The 24,747-nt window shown below is 42.1% G+C and overlaps 1 protein-coding gene across 6 annotated transcripts in view; it reads right to left on the reverse strand.

Moving 5' to 3' along the window:
* Positions 1-24,747, reverse strand: part of MCM9 (minichromosome maintenance 9 homologous recombination repair factor) — a 73,950-nt gene that overhangs the window by 48,052 nt on the left and 1,151 nt on the right. For all 6 annotated transcript variants that reach the window (XR_013345621.1, XM_077812995.1, XM_077812997.1 and 3 more), the window contains exons 2-5: positions 23,698-24,014; positions 13,916-14,232; positions 7,198-7,279; positions 2,223-2,423 (exon numbers count right to left, since the gene is read on the reverse strand). Coding sequence is in view for 5 of the 6 variants with exons in the window: in XM_077812995.1 (XP_077669121.1) it covers positions 2,223-2,423; positions 7,198-7,279; positions 13,916-14,232; positions 23,698-24,007 (910 nt within the window). In the remaining variant the exon portion in view is untranslated. The remainder of the gene's footprint in view (positions 1-2,222; positions 2,424-7,197; positions 7,280-13,915; positions 14,233-23,697; positions 24,015-24,747) is intronic.

Below are 24,747 nucleotides of genomic sequence, written 5' to 3' on the forward strand. Positions count from 1 at the left end.
GTTGATGTAAATCAATATAAGGACTTTGCTATGCCAGTTTAAGGTGGAAGGCACTTGGATGCTGGGCACCAGTACAAAGTCCTAAAACTGAATACTTTAGTTCACAGATGAAACCACAGAAGACAAGTTCTTATAGCCCCTCAGTTTATCCTCTTGAATGCTCGTACATTGTGTGCATACAGGAACCAGAGAGCCAGATACACAGCTGGTGTAATTTGGCATAGCTCCACTGATTTTAAAAAAACGTTTAATGCCAAGATATACTGTACTGTACATGACGCAGAAAATTGGCTCATCTCTCTCTATTTTTATTTTACTGAATCTCCCTATCTCCTCACCCTCTTCTATGTAGTCTTTCCCTCACTGTCCATATATTCTCTCAAGCACTGAAATGTTCTAATCTGTTCAGCTGATTTTGCTGGCAGTGAACAGATGTAATAGAATTAATTCTGCCCTCTGAAGCACTGACATTAGCAGCACATCAGAGATCAAGATTCTGGGGCGATACACTACCCTTCACTGTTAGCACACAGAGCTGAGCAACCAACCTTAAAGAAAAGGAAGTGCTGTGAATCCCTAAAATGAATGTTTTATACTTGGAGGCAGGGCCGGCTCCAGGCACCAGTGTTCCAAGCAGGTGCTTGGGGCGGCAGTTAGAAAGGGGCGGCAGTGTTTCTGCCGCGGTGGCAATTTGGCGGCAGCTTCTCTGTTCCGCTGGCCGCGGCTGCAAATCGGCGGCAGCTTCTCCCTTTCACTGTCTGCAGCGGCAGTTTACTTCACTGCTTGGGGCGGCAAAAACTGTAGAGCCGGCCCTGCTTGGAAGTAAGTGTGTGAAGACACGGTGTGTTAGATTAATGGATTTACCATTATAAAGGTAGAAGGTAAGGATACTAAGGATAGGGTGGGGCCCACTTTGGGTAAGATGTGATGTGCTATACCTATGGGCTGTGCAGCACGGTTAAGATGCAGGGCATAATTCACCACTGCATTACTCTAGTTTTATGCCAGCATGACCCCAATGAAAACAACGGGAGTGACCACAGTGTAAATCCAGAATAACACAATGGCAAACCAGGCTCTCTGTGTAAACGAAGCACATATAAAACTTCTGGTAGCCGATTAGAGTTTATACAACACAGATCATCAGTTAACCATAGCTGCTCAAATTTAAAACGAAAACAACCCACCAAAACCCACTCCACAATACGAGGGAGAAAAAATAACATTTTATGAAAGTGTTTGCATTCCTGTGAGGTAATGTGTATGAGGCCATGAAGAAGACAGCACATAATTGCCTAATGTATTTGCAACCTGGTGTGCTTATTTATCTGACTATGAAGTCTTCCCTCAAAGACTAGTTATATCTTGCTTCTCTTATGAAGATGCCAGCAGGACAGACCTTGTATGAAGAACTGTAGTTTAAGAATTAAAGGTGTTTTTAATATGTAAAACTGTTATAGAAACAGATTGGTTTTAATATTACTCAGGTGTGTGACTTGTTATAAATACATAAATAAATCCCAATTCAATTCACAGAAGTATGGGGTACAGAGACACAGAACCATATTTTTAAGCTATTAACATAGTCAACACAGCAATGCTGACTAAACCAGATCTGATCCAAACGATTGCTTCACAGTGCTGCGACTGACCTATTGTGTTTTTTTTCTTGTTGCACATAACAGCATTGTGTTTTTTCTAATACTCTTACCATTTCTGACTCAGGCTCACTCCCTGTTAAGTGCTACATAAAACACTGCAGCAATTACAATGGCATAAGGCTCAAAAGAAAAATCACAGAAATGCAGTTTTGGTGTGGATTAAGTGTGTCCTATTTTTAAATTCGTTTCAAGTAAGAATTTTATATTCCTTTGTTGGATATTTTGGGTAGCAAGAAATTATTCCTTCAACTGCCATGACAAGACAAACAAGCACACAAACACATGCTCTACACAGTTTCAAAACGAAGTTCTTGGAGGTTTGTCTTGTTTGCCTGAGACGAGCTCTGACAGACGGAGACATGGTCTGAGCAGCAGGAGAGCTGAGTGCACAACACACCTGAAGTGAACGGGATCTGAAGGGCACTACAACTGGGCCAACAGCTCCCAAGGAGGAGTGTGGGATAAGGGAATGAAATAAAAACGTTGTCAATAATATAATTTTCAGTGTTGTCTCCAGCAAAAATCCAAGCACAGTTCCTGTTTTCACTTTCATCTACAAACCTGCTAAGGGATCACGCTTATGTTTTTCCCAGAAGTCTTCAAATTCCTTCTGAACCTCCTCATCAACTATAACCCCTGTCAGTTGTTCATTGTTCACTTGAATGTAATTGGCTTTCAAAACAATCTCTACGTCACAGCGCACATCCTGGTGGAAGGGTTTCCATCTCTGCATTACCACGCCATACACCGTGATGTCATCACCTGCGAGTAAGGACAAAATTAGCCACAATAACATCCTGCTCAGTATATGCAGATACACAAATTAACAGCTAAATTAAACATAATAGGACAGTTAATTTTAAATTAAACATAATAGGACAGTTAGTTTAATTTTCCTGATATCTGCTGGGAGAGCAATACAGCGGTGCATAGACAATCCAGGAAGTTTTTGGAAAGCGTAGGGGACAATTTCCTGGTGCAAGTGCTAGAGGAGCCAACTAGGGGGGGAGCTTTTCTTGACCTGCTGCTCACAAACCGGGAAGAATTAGTGGGGGAAGCAAAAGTGGATAGGAATCTGGGAGGCAGTGACCATGAGTTGGTTGAGTTCAGGATCCTGACACAGGGAAGAAAGGTAAGCAGCAGGACACAGACTCTGGACTTTAGGAAAGCAGACTTCGACTCCCTCAGGGAACGGATGGGTAGGATCCCCTGGGGGACTAACATGAAGGGGAAAGGAGTCCAGGAGAGCTGGCTGTATTTCAAGGAATCCCTGTTGAGGTTACAGGGACAAACCATCTCGATGAGTCGAAAGAGCAGTAAATATGGCAGGCGACCAGCTTGGCTTAACGGTAAAATCCTAGCGGATCTTAAACATAAAAAAGAAGCTTACAAGAAGTGGAAGGTTGGACATATGACCAGGGAAGAGTATAAAAATATTGCTCGGGCATGTAGGAATGAAACCAGGAGGGCCAAATTGCACCTGGAGCTGCAGCTAGCAAGAGATGTCAAGAGTAACAAGAAGGGTTTCTTCAGGTATGTTGGCAACAAGAAGAAAGCCAAGGAAAGTGTGGGCCCCTTACTGAATGAGGGAGGCAACCTAGTGACAGAGGATGTGGAAAAAGCTAATGTACTCAATGCTTTTTTTGCCTCTGTCTTCATGAACAAGGACAGCTCCCAGACTGCTGCACTGGGCATCACAACATGGGGAGTAGATGGCCAGCCCTCTGTGGAGAAAGAGGTGGTTAGGGACTATTTAGAAATGCTGGACGTGCACAAGTCCATGGGGCCAGATGCGTTGCATCCGAGAGTGCTAAAGGAATTGGCGGCTGTGATTGCAGAGCCATTGGCCATTATCTTTGAAAACTCGTGGCGAACGGGGGAAGTCCCAGATGACTGGAAAAAGGCTAATGTAGTGCCAATCTTTAAAAAAGGGAAGAAGGAGGATCCTGGGAACTACAGGCCAGTCAGCCTCTCCTCAGTCCCCGGAAAAATCATGGAGCAGGTCCTCAAAGAATCAATCCTGAAGCACTTACATGAGAGGAAAGTGATCAGGAACAGTCAGCATGGATTCACCAAGGGAAGGTCATGCCTGACTAATCTAATCGCCTTTTATCATGAGATTACTGGTTCTGTGGATGAAGAGAAAGCAGTGGATGTATTGTTTCTTGACTTTAGCAAAGCTTTTGACACGGTCTCCCACAGTATTCTTGTCAGCAAGTTAAAGAAGTATGGGCTGGATGAATGCACTATAAGGTGGGTAGAAAGTTGGCTAGATTGTCAGGCTCAACGGGTAGTGATCAATGGCTCCATGTCTAGTTGGCAGCCGGTATCAAGTGGAGTGCCCCAGGGGTCGGTCCTGGGGCCGGTTTTGTTCAATATCTTCATAAATGATCTGGAGGATGGTGTGGATTGCACTCTCAGCAAATTTGCGGATGATACTAAACTGGGAGGAGTGGTAGATACGCTGGAGGGCAGGGATAGGATACAGAGGGACCTAGACAAATTGGAGGATTGGGCCAAAAGAAATCTGATGAGGTTCAATAAGGATAAGTGCAGGGTCCTGCACTTAGGACGGAAGAACCCAATGCACAGCTACAGACTAGGGACCGAATGGCTCGGCAGCAGTTCTGCGGAAAAGGACCTAGGGGTGAGAGTGGACGAGAAGCTGGATATGAGTCAGCAGTGTGCCCTTGTTGCCAAGAAGGCCAATGGCATTTTGGGATGTATAAGTAGGGGCATAGCGAGCAGATCGAGGGACGTGATCGTTCCCCTCTATTCGAGACTGGTGAGGCCTCATCTGGAGTACTGTGTCCAGTTTTGGGTCCCACACTACAAGAAGGATGTGGAAAAATTGGAGAGAGTCCAGCGAAGGGCAACAAAAATGATTAGGGGTCTGGAACACATGACTTATGAGGAGAGGCTGAGGGAACTGGGATTGTTTAGTCTGTAGAAGAGAAGAATGAGGGGGGATAGCTGCTTTCAACTACCTGAGAGGTGGTTCCAGAGAGGATGGTTCTAGACTATTCTCAGTGGTGGAAGAGGACAGGACAAGGAGTAATGGTCTCAAGTTGCAGTGGGGGAGGTTTAGGCTGAATATTAGGAAAAACTTTTTCACTAGGAGGGCGGTGAAACACTGGAATGCTTTACCTAGGGAGGTGGTAGAATCTCCTTCCTTAGAAGTTTTTAAGGTCAGGCTTGACAAAGCCCTGGCTGGGATGATTTAATTGGGGATTGGTCCTGCTTTGAGCAGGGGGTTGGACTAGATGACCTCCTGAGGTCCCTTCCAACCCTGATATTCTATGATTCTATGAGTTTAGGCCTTTGTAGAGCAAATATTGCTAGAAAAAAGAATTTACTCTAATTACTGCATCTCTAAAATAGGCGACATCATGTAGCCTTTTTTATGTTTATGAATAAAAACTGGGACTAATATTTTGTAATCATTTTTTAAAAAATTGTGAATCTAAAACAAACAAAAGAAATGAATATAACCTGTCTTAAGGGTTATAAAGAAAAACTATCAGGTTCAAAAACTTACTTTAAAAATTCCTTACCTATTTAATAAGCCACAGTGACATCTAAAAAGTATATTATTTACTTCTACTATTAATGCTCTTTATTTACTTGTTTCATCTCTTTTGCTTCAGTCAATAAAAATAAGACTACTTAGTCTAAGGTTTGTTTATAGTCCATTTCACTTTCAGGTTTCATGCATTCATAAAAACGCTGCAATATTTCATAGAAACTTTTCACTGGGCCTTATTAAACCTAAAACTCGACCAAATTTCATCTGATAGTTTTACTAAATAATTCCATCTCTGTTTTTTTGTATTCTTGTCATGCCTTTTGATTTGCGGATACAATTAGTCAAAAACCTCTATTGTTGTAAATACTAAAACTTCTACTTGCTCTTTTGTTTTCGTACAGACATCTAAATCACAAGTGGAACTCTGTGCATTATGCTATTCGTTTCATTCAGAAGTTGCCATAGCTCTATACAACCACTTTGCTGTTTCCGCAGGTTGAATGTATTGGACACAGCAGGGGCTCCTTGCATCCCTCCATTCCCCCACACAAGCTCCAGGTGTGCACCCTCCCCCATCCCTCTCTATTTCAGGGACTTCCTCCAACCTCCTACTCCAGTGGTTTCCAGACTTGTTCCGCCGCTTGTGCAGGGAAAGCCCCTGGTGGGCCAGGCTGGTTTGTTTACCTGCTGCGTCTGCAGGTTTGGCCGATCTCGGCTCCCAGTGGCCGCGGTTCACTGCTCCAGGCCAATGGGAACTGCTGGAAGCGGCGGTCAGTACGTCCCTCAGCCCGTGCCACTTCCCGCAGCCCTCATTGGCCTGGAGCAGCAAACCGCGGCCAGTGGGAGCCGCGATCAGCCAAACCTACAGACGCGGCAGGTAAACAAACCGGCCCGGCCCGCCAGGGGCTTTCCTTGCACAAGAGGTGGAACAAGTTTGGGAACCACTGCCCTACTCCGTGCCAGCAGCAATGGGTGTGCATTCCTCCCTCCCATAACATTGTCCTCCATTCTCTCCCCCATGCCACATTGTGTGCCTCCCCCATTTTTACCTCCCCTCCATACCAAGGTCCTCCATTCTTCCACCCGCCATAGTTTCTGTGTGCCTCCCATTTCCTATCCACCACATGCCAAGGGACTCGTGTGTTCCCCATGTCCCTCTCCCAGCATACCATTGTCCCCTATTCCCTATATCCCAAGGAGTCTGTGTTTTGTCCTCATTCCAGGGTCCCCCATCCCCCACACCAGGGGCTCTGTGCACCCTCCTTTCCCCCATTTCATTCTTATTTGCTGATATATTGGATCAGTCTCAGTCAATTACACAGAAGCTGCTATATTGGATTATTCCATCTAGCTTTTGGTTCCTTTCTACAACAGCGGCCAGTGCCACTTTGGTAAACCTTGACCTCTGTATCATTTTGAGAGTGGGTGATCAGTAGTGAACACAGTATTGCTGGGGAAGGGGTACTATCCATTTATATAATGGACTTATAACATTCTGAATATTATTTTCTATCCCATTCTTTGTACATCCTAATGGTCTGTTTGCTTTTTTGACGGTCACTGCACACTAAGCTGACATTTTTACCTGCAACCTTTCTTTGACGGGAAGCTGTGATACATGGTTTCCCAAACCACCAAAGGGACACTAAACTGTTAGTACTGTCACCAGTTTAGTAAAGGAGATTCAGTATCCTGACATTTACAGGTCTCAAAATAACTTCTGGAGCCCATGAAATATTGCATAGCAATGTTTTTCTGTCAAAATGTTATGATGTCACACAAGGGGATGGTCTTTTCTGCAACAGAATTAATTTGCCATGTTAACACACTGACTTAACATAACAACAAAGTGATACGTGAGCGTTTCCCACCAGACAAGCCCTAAAAACTGACACCTTTATTGGAGATGCCTTCTTTCAAATGAAATACAAACTTGAAAACACCCGAGGCACAAATGTGTGTACTTGAAACTACATATAACTTTACATGGGAACACTCCATTGTCCTTACCTGACTTGCAACTGTCCACTAAGTCATCTTCCAGGACAACCACCATAGAACGAGGGATGCTTCCGACAGATAGCCTTTGAATCTAGTAGACAGCAAGAAAAAGTGTATGCATTTATTACAGGCAGGTGCCATCAAACCACCACATGCTATTGCTTTGGTTTACAAACTGGCCAAACCATGCCAGCCTGGTTTCCAACAGAACCATTATTCTGCACACCAAAGACCTTATTTTTCATTCCCTGCAAAGGAGTATCTCCGTAGTTTCTCTCACAGAACTCATACAATGAGCATGCAGCTGCTCTCATTAAGTTAGGGGAATCTTACCACTGACATCAATGGAAACAGAACTGGACCTTAAATTATCTCTAGGGGCCGTATTCTGGGAGGTGCTGAACAACTTCAACGTCTTGCTGGATAAAGCTTTACAAAAATAAGAACAGGAGTACCTGTGGCACCTTAGAGACTAACAAATTTATTTGAGCATAAGCTTTCATGGGGTATAGCCCACTTCATCAGATGCATAGAATGGAACATGTAGTAAGAAGATATATATATAGGTGGCAGTTTTGCAACAGAAAAGCTTCAAAAACAGACTCCAACAAGAAACTGCTGAACCGGAATTAATTTGCAAACTAGATACCATTAACTTGGGCTTGAATAGAGACTGGGGGTGGCTGGTCATTACACAACTTGAATCTATTTCCCCATGTTAAGTATCCTCACACCTTCTTGTTAACTGTCTGAAATGGGCCATCTTGATTATCGCTACAAAAGTTTTTTTTCTCCTGCTGGTAATAGCTCATCTTAATTAATTAGCCTCTTAGAGTTGGTGTGGCAAATTTCACCTTTTCATGTTCTCTGTACGTATATATATATCTTCTTATTATATGTTCCATTCTATGCATCTGATGAAGTGGGCTGTAGCCCATGAAAGCTTATGCTCTAATAAATTTGTTAGTCTCTAAGGTGCCACAAGTACTCCTGTACTTTTTGCGGATAGACTAACACGGCTGTTACTCTGAAACCTACAAAAATAAGGTAATTGTAAAAAAATGAACTTTTTTTTACATTAATTGAAAATTAGTTTAGGATGATTTCAATAAACCAAGTTTACCGTAGGCACTGATGCCTGCTTAAAAATTAAACAGTTCCTCTTAACTGTATATATTGGAAGATGCCACTTCACTAAAGGTATTTAATCAAGATTTGACAGGGACGGAAAGAAGTTTACACTTAAATCCCAAAGACTAAACCAACAGCAGGTGAAAAGCAAATCAAACACAACCAGGAGAATACATTTTGACAAGTACATCAGTAATTGTTGTATTTTTTTTCCTCCAAGGCAAAATCTATGCAATCTTGTCACAGGCGATTTCCATATAAAGCACTTCTTTTCTAGTTACTCACAAAGCCCTGCTGTAATTGTTAAATTGTACTCTGCGGACAGAATAGTAATCTGAAGTACCTACTTCTTTTGTAGCAAATGCTCATCCATATTACAATTTTAGGTTAATTCATTCTCCAGGGCCTAGAAGTTGTTTCTGCATTTTTGTCTATTACTTTATTTCTACAGGCAACTTGCATCTCTGTGGGTACTGGTGGCAGAAACATTTGTTACTGGCAGCACTAAACAGGACAGATCGTATATACAGAGTCAATTTAATCCCGATGTAACTCCATTAATATCAATAGGTTCATACTACTGATGAAACTGTCTCACAATGCAGATATTTGCGACACAGTAAAAGAAAAAATTAAAGTTCTAATAAAAACTAAAAATCTGGAATAAGCATAAAGAGAATATGCAACATAGGGAACATGCTATCAGAAATATTTTAACTTCTGCAGTCATTGGTTATCCTTAATTTGTTAAAATATTTTTCATTTCTCACTCTACACAGTTCTATTTTTGTATATACGATGTATACGTACACACATCTCAGAGCTCTCTTAAATTGGACATCAATTCATCCCAATTAAGAGAAGAGGCCACTTAAAAGAAGTCTGAATAAGTTACTGTACTCAACAAAAATACAATAATATAAATATTAACTAAAATTTCTCTTTTTTTCAAATTTTGTAGAACTTAGAATTTTTCACCTATTTTTCACTTGGTTAAGCATCTCTTAACCACTTGGCACTGACCAAGTATGTCCCCATTATACTGAGTTTTTGTTATAACTTCCCCAGTTATGCAACAATCATAGGCACTCCCTCTGGGCTGACTATCATACAAATGACTGCATGTTGCCTTGGGCAGCAAAATGTTCAGTGACCATTTTTGTAGCTGGCTGCAGACTGGCAGTGGTAGAGATCTGCAGATTTGCTCTTGCAGCAGCAGCACCCATAGAGATGGCATTTGCCATAACTGGGCTAAATTGGTTCCATGGGAGCCATCTCAAGTATCGTGACCACATATAAAACAAATGTACAGTTGGTTTAGAGTTTATCTACACAGGAAGATTAATCCAGTATAGGATAGTGTAGGAATTTAAAGTAGATTAACTATTTCTGATTAACTCCATGTGAATTAAGCTAATTTGGAATAAGGCACTCTCATTCAGAATAAGAGGGTACGCATACTGAGTTAATCAAGAAGAGTTAATCGGGTTTAACGATTCTGAAATAACTCCTTGTATAGCAAAGCCCTTAGATAGACAACATATATTTTATATTGTATTATGCAGCAACATATTGTGGAAGGCGAAAGGCATAATGGGGCACTACAGAAGTCATGGTTATCCACTGCAGCTAAAGATGCCTCCAGCTGTAACAGTCTTTATGCCACTGAGCCAAGCTTCAGCAGTCAAGAGAATGGGACTGTCCCAGTGCAACGACTCTCCCATTTTAATCAACTTCACACACGTCATTCATGCACATCTCTCTTCAAAAGTCCTGTGGTGATGGGGGAGTGGCAAAGCGGCAGGTGAAGATGATTACTGGTAGTCGTAGCCACAAGCCTGCATGCAGGTGGCTTGGGACATTGGTCGCCCATCCCTGACCCAAGGGCAGCAGGAGAGCTCGGCAACACCCCTGGTGACAGAGCAGTCCTTTTTAGGATTGCACTGCTCTCCCTTTCTAAGTGAAGTGACTAGAAAAGGTGCCTCAAACACTGCCTGCCCAAATTAAATCCGGCCATCTTACCGTGGCTGGTGGATCATCCCCAATGCAGTCGAAAGCCAAAGATAACCAAAAAAGCACTACAGATAGTCCTGATGTTCCAAGCAGCAATGATAGACAAAGACGATACCTCTCAATTTGAAAGAACAGTTCTCCTTTCCAAAGAGATAGCCCAGTATGACATTGACATTGCAGCACACAGTGAAACTAGATTGGCAGGCGAGGGCATTATCACAGAACCGGCTGGGAGTTACATCTTCTTTCGGAAGGGAAAATAACCAGACAAAGACAGAATCCATGGAGTGGGAATTGCCATTAAGACCAAACTATTGCAATGTCTCAAAGACCTTCAAATAGGCATTAACCAAAGACTCATGAAACTCCAGTTACCACTAAATAAGTCATGATTTGCTACCATCATCAGTGCATATGCAACCACCTTAACACGCCCTGATGATGCTAAGGAACGGTTCTATTCTGATCTCGACTCTCTCATCAATACCACAAAGTAACAAACTAATCACCCCAGGAGATTTTAATGCAAGAGTAGCTAAAGATAACAACAACTATCAAGGTGTCATTGGGAAAAACGGCACTGGAAAAATTAACGAAAATGGTCTCCTATTCCTAAGCAAGCGTACAGAGCATAGCCTGACAATTACAAATACCATATTCAGACAGGAAGACAAATATAAAACTACATGGATCCATCCCAGATCCAAACAATGGCATCTAATAGATTCCATCATTGTCCGACAATGTGACACAAGGGGTGTTAGGATATTGTTAAACTAAATTATACATCCTATCAAGACAAACTACAAAGTGCACTAGAAACCAACCTTGGTGATAACCCTGTCTCATAGGAGGAATTTAGAGCGACAATAGAAAGCCTGCAACTGACGTCCCTGGATGGAAGAAAAGGGCTCACCAGGACTGGTTTGATGAAAATGATGAGGAAATCACAGTACTCTTGAAAGAAAAAAACGAGGCTTTCCAAATCTGGCAAAATGATATTCAGTCCTCCTCAAAGAGAGAGAGATTTAAACACCTGCAAAACAAGGCACAAAGACAACTACGCTTGATACAAGATAAATGTTGGGAGAAGGTAGCAGAAGACACTCAAATATATGCAGAAACAAATGAAACAAAGAAGTTCTTTGATTCCTTGAAGCTAGTTTATGGACGTTCAAAGGTGGGCACAAGTTGTCTCATGATGGCTGATGGCAGGACAGTCATCAAAGACAAACCTGGCATGGAACAGAGATGGGCTGAACATTTCAGCCAGTTACTGAACACACCATCCTCAGCTGAAACAAATGCTATTAATCTAATACTTCAAAAGCCTATTCAGCACCACCTTGATTTACCACCCTCACTTGAAAAAATAGAAAAGACAATCAGTTTGATGAGCTCAAGAAAGTCCTCGGGGCAGAGATGGAATACCAGCAGAAATATATAAATCTGCGGGTCCAAAACTGTTAACAACGCTCCAGAAGATCCTTACCGATATCTGGGACAGTGAAGAAATGCCACAAGACTTCAAAGATGCCACAATTATTCCTTTATTTAAAAATAAAGGCAGCAAAGTGGTCTGTGATAACTACCGTGGGATAACTCCCCTATCTGTCGCTGGAAAAATCTTTGCTCATGTCCTCCTGAACCGACTGATTTCATCTGTCTCAGAAGCCAATCTACCTGAGACTCAGTGCAGATTCAAACCTGGTCGTAGCACCATAGATGTGATTTTCAGTATTAGGCAAATAAAAGAAAAATGTATCGAACAAAACATGAATCTCGTCAGTGCTTTCATCGATCTGAAAAAAGCATTTGTTACAGTCAATAGAGAAGGATTATGGATGATCCTCAGCAAACTTGGTTGCCCACCAAACTGGTAAAGATCACTCGTTTATTTCATGAGGCGATACAAGGTCAGGTACTTTTTAAGGGAGATCTTACTGACTCCTTTCCCATTTCATATGGAGTCAAACAAGGTCCTTGCCCCTGTACTGTTCAACCTCTTCTTCCCTCGAGTTCTCAACCATGCTCCAGATGGGCTCAACAGAGGCATATACATCAGATACAGACACAATGGTTCAGTCTTCAATCTTACAAGGCTTAAAGCAAAACCAAAAGCAACAGAACTACCAATAAGAGAAGCACTCTTTGCAGATGATTGTGCCCTTCTAGCACACGCAGCGGGAGATCTCCAATGTATCGTAGATTGCTTTGCTGAAGCATCAAAATTGTTTGGCCTCACAATCAGCCTGAAGAAAACTGGTGTTGCACCAATCATCTTCACCGCTCTGTGCCATATCCCCTAGCATATCCATTAGTGGAATCCAACTAAAGCAAGTTGGCAGTTTTACCTATCTCGGCAGCAACATCTCCAGTGATTGATCTCTTGACAAAGATCACGAACAGGATACAGAAAGCTTCTCAGTCCTTAGGAAAGTTACGTAACAAAGTCCTGAAATCCCACAACATAACGCTCTCAACAAAAATAAAACTTTATATTTCTTTTGTGCTCACATCTCTCCTCTACGGCTGTGAGACCTGGACACCATACAAATGGCATATCAAACCGCTGGAGGCTTTCCATATGCGATCTCTGCGCACCATTATGGGGATCTGTTGGCAGGACAAAATTACCAACCTGGAGGTTCTCCAAAAGTCAAATGCCGTAAGCATCGAGGCCATGCTGATAAAAGCCCAACTATGCTGGGTTAGACACATCATTAGGATGCCTGAATATCGACTCCCAAAAAAGTTTGCTACGGAGAATCAGTACAAGGACACCGGAATCAAGGCTGCCCCAGAAAGCGCTACAAGGACAGCACCAAGAACAGCACACGCTCTGGTGCAATAAAACCAGATTATCTGGAGAAGGCTGCATTAAATAGATCAGCCTGGCAACACACAGCAATCAGAGCTTTTCAAGTCTTTGAAGAGGACAGAAATAACCGATTGTTAGCTGCAAGGGAAAAGCGCCATATTACTGCTATAGCTACCCAGACACTCACCAATGACTTTGTCTGCCCGATCTGCTCACGAGCTTGCGCGTCACGCTTTGGACTTCAGAGTCACTCCAGAATCCACAACGAGAGAGCATGAAAACATCACCGTCGAACCGATGGACTACACACACTTAGTACTTAATTTATGAACACCCTAATTTAATCCATGCATTGGCTGTAAGTATTTCTTATGATGCATAAAAATGACTTCAAATAACAGTCATATAGCAAATGGAATAAACTTGCATGGGTGTTTCTGTGGATATTCATTTTTCTAGCTCTTTATCTTGAACTTTTGGAATTACCGGATAATGGTGTCTGGTAGCTTTCCTCTCACCCGGGCAATTGTTTTAAATAACAGTAAAGGGTTTATACAGCTTTTCCACTTACAGTAGAATGTTAACAAATCTTTTACTAGTTACAAGGGAACAATTCATCACTGGCATAAGCAGGTATAGCTCTATTAGGGTTGCACTTGCTTACACTAGCAACAAAGTCCATAGTACTTTTACTAGCATAATTTATTTTTCCACATGATTCATTTATTTTATTCCTCCTCTTCCCTCTATTTTTTTGTTTACCTGTTCCTGAATTTTGATTTCTTGATAGTCTCTGCAGCTGGTGGGAACAGAGGACGTTCCTGAGAGACAAGTGAATTTAGATGAATTGCAGCCTTCTCCATTAGGGCAAGTTGATGGACGGAAGAAAGCATAGTACTGCTCAAAATCTGCTTTGACCACAAAAACGTGCTTGCACTTGTTACACATGTAATCCCGTTCAAACTCCAGGACTTTCACTAGACTGGTACGAATAACAGTTCCAGTAATGGACAAAAAGTGACCCACATCTCTGGTTTTAGGGATACGTTCTCTGGTTAGCTCAGGGCAAACAGGCAAACCTGTTAAATAAAAATACAGACATTATTAAGACCACAAGTCTAAGTTTATAAACATGAAATGTATCTCCACTAGCAGTGTATGGTACAAAGATGTTTTCTCAACTGGAAAAGGAGAGAAAGACAGATATGAATAGCATCCATGGACATTTCATTAATCTGACATACTAGTCACAAATATCAAAACACAGAAGAGAATTAACACGGAGAGAAAATATAACAGCATTACAATCCTATTCTGACCAAAAGCTAAGCAGTAATTTATTGTGACTGATTTGAGGGTTTTTTCTTTCTCCTTTTCATGGATTTTTCTCAAATGAATCTATTAACTGAAATTATTTGATGACCTTTTAGTGAGTTTCATTTACTCTATGACTTTCATTTATCACCTTCTATGACTTCCTATTTGAAATATCAAATTTGCTGCTTATCCGATATCAGCCATATAAATCATATAGTATTGTTTTCCTGGTTAAACCAGCATAACTCATAATCTGGTGTGAATCCTCAAGATAAGCAAATTTAAAATTTACATCCTGAGCATCTGACCTTAAAATTCTCTTTCCTCTAGGATCAATACTAGTAAAACTCACTTTCAGGAAAGCTGACAGAAAACAAATACAAAGGAGTTATGAACACACCTGAAGCATGTTCACTTATAAATTCAAATGAATAGTCATAGTACATTTTTTGCAGTATTTGCCCTGCTCTAGTTCTACCCTAAGAGCCAGTGCTGAGCCCTCCATTCAATTGGCCATAAGGCATTCAGAACCATGCAGGACAAAATCCTTAGCTAGGAAGATTAATGTACCTCAACAGCCTACAACTCCTTTACAAAAATAAATGCACTTTATAATACTTGATATGTGATAACACTAATAGCTGCCTCCCAGGAAGTTACTATTTTCTTTAATATTACACAGTAAAGTGAGTAATTACTGTGTAACTGTGACAGACTTTCCCCTCCCCGCTTCTTTGGAACACTGGAGAGCAATGTATTTCCTTATAATTTTGTCTTTGGCATAATTTTTTCTAGTAACGGGCATGAATTCTATGACCTTCATAAAGCATAGCACATCTGTCACCAGGGAGAAAGCTGTAGCACTTCAGCTGGCTACTGTACATCTTTGTGGCATGACTGTCTGAGTGAGCATCAGTAGGGCAGAGAGAGAGAGAGAGACTAGATTTGGAAGGAAATTAATGTATTTTGAGCAATACAGAGACTCCAATCCATTCATTTTACTTTGTTTCCCAAACTCTTTGCCTGAGGTATACATGTGTCCTTGAGTAGGTTTTAGTATGTTAGTAATAGCATTATAGGTTCAACTTTACATATATGCTTTGCTACTGAGCACATACTGGTGTTTAGGCTAATGGTAATTAAGCAAAAAGTCCCTCATCCATGAACAGATTTGCAGTGAAAGGAAATCTTATGCATTCATATTTGCAAAATGCAAAACTTCAGATAGACAAGTTTATCTTTTAATTCCCCCTAAAGCAGAGGGGATCTGTGCGGCTGAGTGCAGCTTCTCTCATCCCACCTGACCCAAACCAGTGCATATGCCATGGTGCTCTCACTCCCTCCTCCACCCAAGGGAGAAAGAGGCTTTCACCCAGTTTTGGATTCCTAGACATCCTTCTTCTATTCAAGAACATTTATTTCTTTGGTTAAATGAGAAACTATATTCTCCACTGTGGTCAGGGCTGTAACCCCTGCCCCTTCCATAGCGGGAGGAAGGCAGTGCCCTACTGACCCACTTTGGAAGAATGAAGAGAAACCCCACAAATCAAAACGTTTCTAGTCCCTTATGCCCATTTAATGGAAGATAGCATCCTTAGGAAATTAGGCTGAAAGAATCTTTAATCCATGTAGCCCATCATTTTTATTCCTAGAGCAATAATCAGCCTTCTGTAGGTATGGTCTATCCAAAAATTATTTGACTCCTATAGCATCCACTACTTCTTTGGTAGCGTAATCTGTAATCCCGTAGCACAACGAGTAAAAAAAGATGGTCATTATAAAGAAAGGAGGTGTGCAAGTGCAATCAGAAAATTGGTTTAGAAAAAGGAAGCTACATCACATTTCATGACTTTGAACTGGTAAGAAAGAGGCCATGTATCCCTTTTATATCACAAAATTAATAGTTGTATAAAGTTTGCATAAATTGTAAAATGGGTGGCAAATTGTTTTATTTTTTGCTAGGATTATGAAAGACAGAATCACAATTCAGATTACATTCCTGAATGCACGTGTGTATAATGATGATAACTTTTTGAAACAAGGTTTAGTGGGGTGAAACACCAGATACTGTATATTGTATAACTGATTCTTCTAACTTGACACTACTGAAAGATTAAGTAAACATATACCATCAAAATCCAGGGACATAGGTTTATATAACAACATATTAATTAATAAACTTTAACTCTGTCTGATACTACTAACAGCTGATAAATGCTTCAGCAATTTTTTATTAAGAAATAAACCAACATTCAAAATCTTATATTAAGAAATTGATGGATTTCAGTACAGTATATATTTATATCAGAGTGATATCTTCTTGGAAACTATCATAAGCACCTCAGGCCTGATATCACTCTGTGTAATGGGAAACTGAAACCCTTAGCTCAAAGGCCAGGAGTTCTCGAGGCAGAACACTAATATTTTAGTAACTTTTGCAATCACACTTGGCCAACATAGAAAACCACTAACTCCTGGCTTCTAGGAGTAACCAACTTCAAGTAATCATGCATGACATTGCTTTCAATATCAACACCTTGACAACAAATTTAGTGTCAATAGAAAGGACAGTACATTGTGACAAAAAGGATGAAATGTTCTTTTATTACTGATAATTTCTTCCAACGGTGTATTTTGCTTTTAAAGTGAGCAGTTTAGATAAGATCCCATCTGCACTACAAAAATCAATAGTGTCAGACGAGTTACAATGCAGATAAACTATCCCCAAATTGATTAAAATATAACTCTGTCTTGTAGCCCCAACCATCTTTTAACCATGTACCTGAATTGTACTAAAGCACCTGCAATAGCCATGCTGCTGAAGGGCTAGAGAGGAATGAAGTAGTAGTATCAACTAACCACTCTCTGCTGTACACCCTGCTACTTTCATAAAGGGTTGAGGTGCAAACAGTGCTTCCCCACACCAATGAAAGAATGCATCTGAAACTAGGTGCATACTCATGGAATTTCCTGACTCCTACACAGGCTTTTCTTGGTTAACATAATGGGCCCAGAGCCACTGCAGTTCTATCAGCAGGCATCTGTCTTCCTCAGCTCTCTGGATCTTCATAAGTGCCTGATCCTGAACGTAAATTTTAACACTACCGTGGAAGCACAGGACCACCTCGGGATAGAGAAGTGCTAGGCCACCCTGGACGTTCTCAGAGAGATTGTCAACCATTACTCCCTGGTTAGACAACCACCCGGACAACTCCACCACCTTCACTTACGTATGGGTGGAGGACATTCAATTGTGCCACTCCCAGTTGGACTGCATTTACATTTCTTGATTTCACATCTTGCTGGGCCCATACCTCCTGCATCAGGCTGGACCCATTCTTGGACCACCATCTGGTGGACATAATGGCGTCGCTAACACCTGAGCAGCTGGAGCCAGCCTACTGGCATTGCAATTAATAGTCTGTTGGAGAATGTGGACTTTGCAGCATCCTTCCAGGAGTTCTGGCTGGCTTGGAGGAGCCAGAGGCATGCCTTTCCCTCAGCACAGAAATGCTGGGATGTGGGGAAGGTATGTGACCAGCTCTTCTGCCATGACTACACCCGAGGGGCCAGCCAGCGGTGGGATGTGGCATTAGAACAGTTGGAGCAGGAGGTTTTGGAACTGAAGAGGCACCTGGCCTCTTGCCCCAGGAATCCATCCCTCTGCAAAGTGTGTCAGGAAAAATGTGATGAGCTCAGGGCCCTGGGTGCCTCTGTTTGATCCCGCATCAAGTATCTTCAGGAAATGGATTGCGACTCCTGCTTCTTCTATACCCTGGAGAAAAAGAGGGGAGCCAAAAAGCATTCCACGAGCCTCCTGGTGGACGATGGCACACCTCTCACAGAGTCTCATAGGGTCGATTGAGATGCGGGAAAGGGCCAAGGCCTTTTATGTCAGCCTTTTCTCCCTGCATCCAATAGATGCTGATGCCTCTGGGATGAACTCTCTACAGTCAGTGCAGGGGACCAGGTTTGGTTAGAGTAACCTCTCACTCTGGTCGAGTTCTTGGAGGCCCTCTGTCTGATCCCCATCAACAAATCTCCAGGGACTGACGGGCTGACTCTGGAGTTCTACCACACATTCTGGGAAGTGATCAGCCCAGACCTCGCAACTATCTGGGCTGAGTCCTTGGGGAGTGGGTTCTCTCCCTATAGTGTAGGCAGGCCATGGTCACCCTGTTGCCTAAATAGAGGGACCTCCACGACCTCAGGAATTGGCTCCCAGTTTCGCTCCTCAACACAGACAACAAAGTCATAGTGAAAGCCATCTCACTGCAGTTGGGGTCTATGCTAGCAGGAACGAACCACCCTGACCAGACCTAGACCATCCCCGGCTGGATTATTTTTGACAAACTATCTGGTCTGGGACCTACTCCAGCTAGCACTCAGGGATGGTCTGTCACTCATCCTCCTGTCCCTGGACCAGAGAAGGCATTTGACAGGATGGATCACAGATATCTCACAGGTACTCTGCTGGCGTTTGGCTTCAGACCCCACTTCATGGGGTTTCTACAGGTGCTGTAGGCCTCTGTGGAGTGTCTGGTCAAGCTCAACTGGGGCTTCACTGAACCTGTCACCTTTCGTTGCGGGGTGCATCAGGGCTGCTCACTGTCTGAGCAGGTCTATACCATCACTATTGAGCCCTTCCTCTGCCTCCTATGCAACAGGATGACGGGGTTGATGCTTTGGGAGACAGACTTGTGGGTGGGCCTTTTGGTGTATGCTGACAATGTGCTCCTTGTGACCCAAGACCTGAGAGACCTGCTGTGGGTGGAGGCTTGTCAAACCATCTGTTCAGCAGCCTTCTCTGCCTTAGACAACTGGGTTAAGAGCTCTGGTCTGATGGTTGAGGACAGGTGACAGGCAGTCTTCCTTTCACCCATGCACCATGTCGTCCGGTGGGGTGTGGGTCTACTGCTCTATTTGGGCATGCACCTTTCTCCCCTGAGATCTCTCTGAGCTGCAAGTCTTATACCAGGACCTCCTCAGGACCTGGCAGCTAGTGTCAGCAACCAGGTCCATAGTGGCCACTGAGGTGGAGGACCTGCTCACAGACCCCCTGCTACATAACCCCCATATAAATGTGCAGGGGATGGAGTCTTGATTGGTGTCAGAGGACAGTCCTGGCTGGTGACACCAGAACCAGAGACCTTCTGGACTATCTGAAGGACTGGGTGGACCTTGCGGTGCGTGGCCAGCACGTGGGGCTGCCCACCCTGTGTGTCTGCTGTCATTTGTTGCAGTAGGCGAGGACAGCCTTGCCTCTTGCTTCTCCCACTTTCCTCAAGAAGGTCCTGCGGGATGGTGCTCCCCGCCCATTCTTTGCTCCTGGCCCTCCACAACTCAGCATCAGGACTGCAAGCTTCCCCGGTCACCCCCAACGGGCCGCCTGAGTTGCCTGAATGACATTTAGCCAGTTTGCCTCCAAGACATGCCAGAAAACATCTGTACACACTCGTTCTTCAAACCATCCACTTCCTCACCCTTGTGTCTCACCTCCTCACCAAATGGCGAGACCTGTTACTGCCTGCAGAGGGAGAGGAACTCTGGTGGGCCAGTCTGTACTTCACTCTGGTTCTATGACCCACTGGGGATATTAGTTGCAAGCTCCTCCATGGAGCCATGAGCATGGGCATGTACCTGGCACAGTTCACAGACTCCCTAAATATCTGTCCCTTCTGCGGCGAGAGAACACATAGTGCACCAGGTTGCATCCTCCTCTCCTACTGAGGTTCTGGTTGCACTTTTCCCTGCACCTCCCTGATGTTTGCATACCCGATCTGTGGTCCCACAATGTTGCGGGACCTTCTTGTCAACTTCATCCTGGCACTGGCCAAGATGGCCATCCATCATACCAGGAGGACAATACTAGACAGGAGGGTGCTCTGCAACTGTAGGTTATATTACTAGTCCCTTGTCTGCTCATGCCTCTGGGCACAGCTCCTCTGGGCAGCATCCATTGACTCCTCAGACACCTTTGAGGAGCAGTAGCGGAGAGTGCTGTTCCAGGTTCTCTGTTTGGTGCCTCCTCTGAAACCCTGATTTTCAACCTTTATCCTCACTCCTGTTCTGTTTTCTCCTTTGTTGTTCCCAGCAATAAATTTCAGCCAGGACTTATTGGTTCCTCACTTTCAATTGAAGGGGCAGGCCTTTAATTATGGGTCAGCCTAGACTCGCCTGTCCCAGTACTACAAATAAATACACAAGTTTTGGTTTAAGCCCTGATCCTAAAATGAGCTCCACACATTAAGACCTTAGATTATCATTATACTCATCTGTTCCTCAGTTTCCATCCCCACCTCCATCTTACTAGCTGTTGTAGACCATATTCTATTTGATACAGTACATTTGTCTTTATAATTCAGTAGTTCAAATAATGTAATTTTTTTCCAAGAGATTTTATATGTATTAATATAATTTTACCTAAATCAAGTTTAATATTATAACTGTAACACAAATAAAAAACCGTAATTATAACAACTTTCTTTCTCTGCACTGGTCTTGAGAATTTCAAATAATGCTCCTTTAATTGTAACCAAGCCTTTTATCTTGTGAAAGCTTTCTGTTCTCTCATGCAGGGCTTTATAGAAGCAGCACTGGTTTGTTGCAAATTGTGTTGGGGGTTTCTTTGGCTTTGTTAACGAGGACTACATTTTCGGCTTTTCTTAGACAAACAGCAGTTCTCTATTGACTCTCATAGATTCACAGAGTTTAAGGCCAGAAGGGATTATTAGATCATCTAGTCTGACCTCCTGTAGATTACAGGACACTACATTTCCTCCAATTACCCCTGCACTGAGTGCAGTAACGTGTGTTTGACTAAAACATAACTTGTGTTTGGCTAAGGCATATCTTCCAGAAAGGCGTCCATTCTTGATCTGAAGACATCAGGAGATGGAGAATTCACCAATTCCGTTGGTAGTTTGCGCCAATGGTTAATTACCCTCACTGTTAAAAATTTATTTCCAATTTGAATTTGTCTGGCTTCAACTTCCAGCTACTGATCCTTGTTACTCCTTTCTCTGTTAGATTAAAGAACCCTTTAGTACCTAGTGTTTTCTCCCCATGAAGGAATTTATACACCATAATTAAGCCATCTCTGAAGCTTCTTGTAGCTACACTAAACAGACTGAACTCTTTAAGTTACTCACTGCTAGGCATTTTCTCCAGCCCTGACATAATGTTTGTGGCTCTTTTCTACACCCTTCTCCAGTTTTTCAACATCCTTTTTAAAATGTGGATACCAGAACTGTAGAGAGTATTCCAATATCAGTTGCACCATTTTCATATATGGAGGTAAAATCACCACCTGATTCGTACTTGCTACTTCTCTGTTTACACATGCAAGGATTGCATTAGGCCTTTTTGCCATAGCATCACACTGGGAGCTCATGTTGAGCACGTCCAGTAAATCCTTTTCAGAGTCACTGCTTTCCAGGATACAATCCCCCATGCTGTTGTTATGGCCTGCATTCCTTGTTCTGAGATGTGTAAGTTTGCCTTTGGCTATATTAAAATGTGTTTTGTTTGAATGGGCCCAGCATACGGATCCCTCTGCACTGACCCATTCCCACCATTATTCACCATCCTGTCAATCTTCGTGCCATCTGCAAATTTAATCAGCAATGATTTTATATTTACTTACAGATCACTGATGAAAATCTCAAACCATGTCAAGCCTCATACTGATCCCTACAGAAGCTCACTAGCAACACCATTTGATGATGTTTCCCTGTTAACAACTACTGAGATCTGTCAATTAGCCAGTTCATAATAATTTAATATGTGTTCTATTGACATTTTATAGTGCTAATTTTAATTAGAATTTCATGAGTATTAAGTCAATCACCTTACAGAAATATAAAGTATATTACAACTATGTAGTTACCTTTATCAAACTAGTAATCTCATCCAAGAATGAAATCAGGTTTGTTTGACAAGACTTATTTTCCATAAAAACATGTTAACTGGCATTAATTATATTCCTAGCTTTTAATTTTTTAACAATATCCCATTTCAGCTTTTCCATTATTTTCCCCCAGATTGTTGTCAGGCTAACCAGCCTATAGTTCTCCAGGTCATCCCACTTAAGCTTTTTGAATATTGGCACAACATTAGCACTATTCCAGTCTTTTGGAATTTCCCTGGTATTCCAAGAACTATTAAAAATGAACATCAGCAGGCAAGAGATCTCCTCAGACAGCTCTTTTAGGTCTCTTGGTGCAAGCTATCCAGGCCTGCTCTTTTAGAAATGTTTATCCCTAGTAGATGTTGTTTAACATCCTCCATACTTATCAGTAGTCTGGAATTTATTTATCATTCTCCTTTGAACAAAGCACATCATCCTGCTTCTGTTCAAATACAGAACAGAAATATTTATTGAACACATCTGCCTTTTCTGAATCATTAACCATTTTGCCATCTGCATCTAATAGAGGCTCTTTTCATTGCTAGGATTTCTTTTGTTTCTCATATACTTAAACTCCTTATTGTTCCTTACATATCAAAATTGCAAAAATAAAAACACAAAGGACAGTAATTTTTCCCACCAGGCACTGCACTAGTTCCTGGCAAATAGAGTACACTGGAACTTTTAAGGTGGGATGAACAAGGAAGATTAAGGCACTGCAATGCTCAGTGTTACATTGCTCTGCTGCCCAGTGGAATTCAAAACCCTGAATTAGGTGCCAAGGCTCCTTATATAATATATGGGGAGAGTTAGGCCCCTAAGAATGGGATACACAAAAGCCAGCATGTTGTTCAAGCAGCCGCCGAAGCTACCCAATAGGAAATGCTGAGGAGAGGGGTGTGGCCTAAGTGGCACCCCTCAAAGGGAATTAGGTGCTTAACTCTTGGCCAGAAGGAGGCATCATCTCTGTTTGGGATCCACAGCTGGGAACCGTCTCCTGAAGTTAGGCACCTACATCCTTTTTCAGGAAAAACTGAGGAAGAGGAAGTAGTGCTGGTGCCCCGTATAATCTTTGGCCCATTGGTTATGGCACTCACCCAGGAGGTGTGGACCTAGGTTCAAATCCCCGCTCTGCCTGATGGGAAGCAGAGAGAATGGAACATGGGTCTCTGAGCCCTAACCAGTGGACTGCTCAGTCTTTAGGAACTTTAGGTGCCTACAGGGTTAGGCGGCACCCAATTCTCTGGTGAATACTACCCTTTGTTAATAAAACATTAATCCACAACATCTCATGGAATTACACACCTCAATGACTCACCTGATATTCTGGCATGAAGATTCTGCTTAATGCTAAAATCATGAGCCTGGGAAGCAGACTGCAGAGCTGTCATGGCTGCCCTGCGCAATGCATTATCAAAAATAGGGAGCACTTCATTTGGAAATGCATTGAAATATTCTCCAATCTCCATGTTGGTCTCAAAAAGAGTGAGGGCATCAACAACGACTGGGTAATGTCCCTCATCATCTCTTTCCCTTAAGATACGCAAGATGTCATTCCTGTGATGTTCCAAAACATAGGATTCAAACACTTGTCCAGTTAGGTTTACTTGGTCAGCATTTAATAGCATATTGAACCTATAATTGTAAAAGGGAAAAAACTTAATTAAAGATCTCAAAAACTAAAAATCAGGTTTTTTTTAAAGAATATTTTTGTTAGGGTCACAAGTGAACAATGTAAACTATTTTACACTAAGTACATTATATGCCATGACAAAAAATTGTTAAACTGGGATAAAGATAGTTTGCTTGGAAAATTATGAATAAAAAATACCATATGGCAATCATGCATATTATCTTTAGCTAAGAGTCTTAGTTCACACACCTTACTCAGTGAAAACTCTCATTGACATCAATGAAAATTTAAGATATTTATTTCAATTTCTATTAAGTGCCTCTCATTAGCCCTAGGGCCTTTTACAAATTTAACTACAATGGGACTATTCACATGCATAAAGTCAAGCATGGGCACGTTTGCGGGATTGACTTCCTCAGGGCTGCGACTATATTTGTCTTCTCTATATTTGTAGATAATGCCTAACACATTCTGGGTGCTACTGAAATATAAATAATAAACTATAATTACATAATAAACCTGTTATAGTAGCAACTTGCAAAGAAGCAGGAACCTTCTCTTGCTCAAGTTTACCATCTATGAAGTTTAGAATTTGGAATGTTTTCCTTTGAGTCAGTGTGAATGGAACAAATATCAGTGAGTTTTTGTTTGCTTAAGTATAAATGACTTTTGGGCAACCAACAAACTACCAACTAATTAAAACTTTTTTTTTTTTTTTATAAAGACCAGGTGGTC

Source organism: Eretmochelys imbricata, chromosome 3, assembly GCF_965152235.1.
Source record: "Eretmochelys imbricata isolate rEreImb1 chromosome 3, rEreImb1.hap1, whole genome shotgun sequence".
NCBI lineage: Eukaryota > Metazoa > Chordata > Testudines > Cheloniidae > Eretmochelys > Eretmochelys imbricata.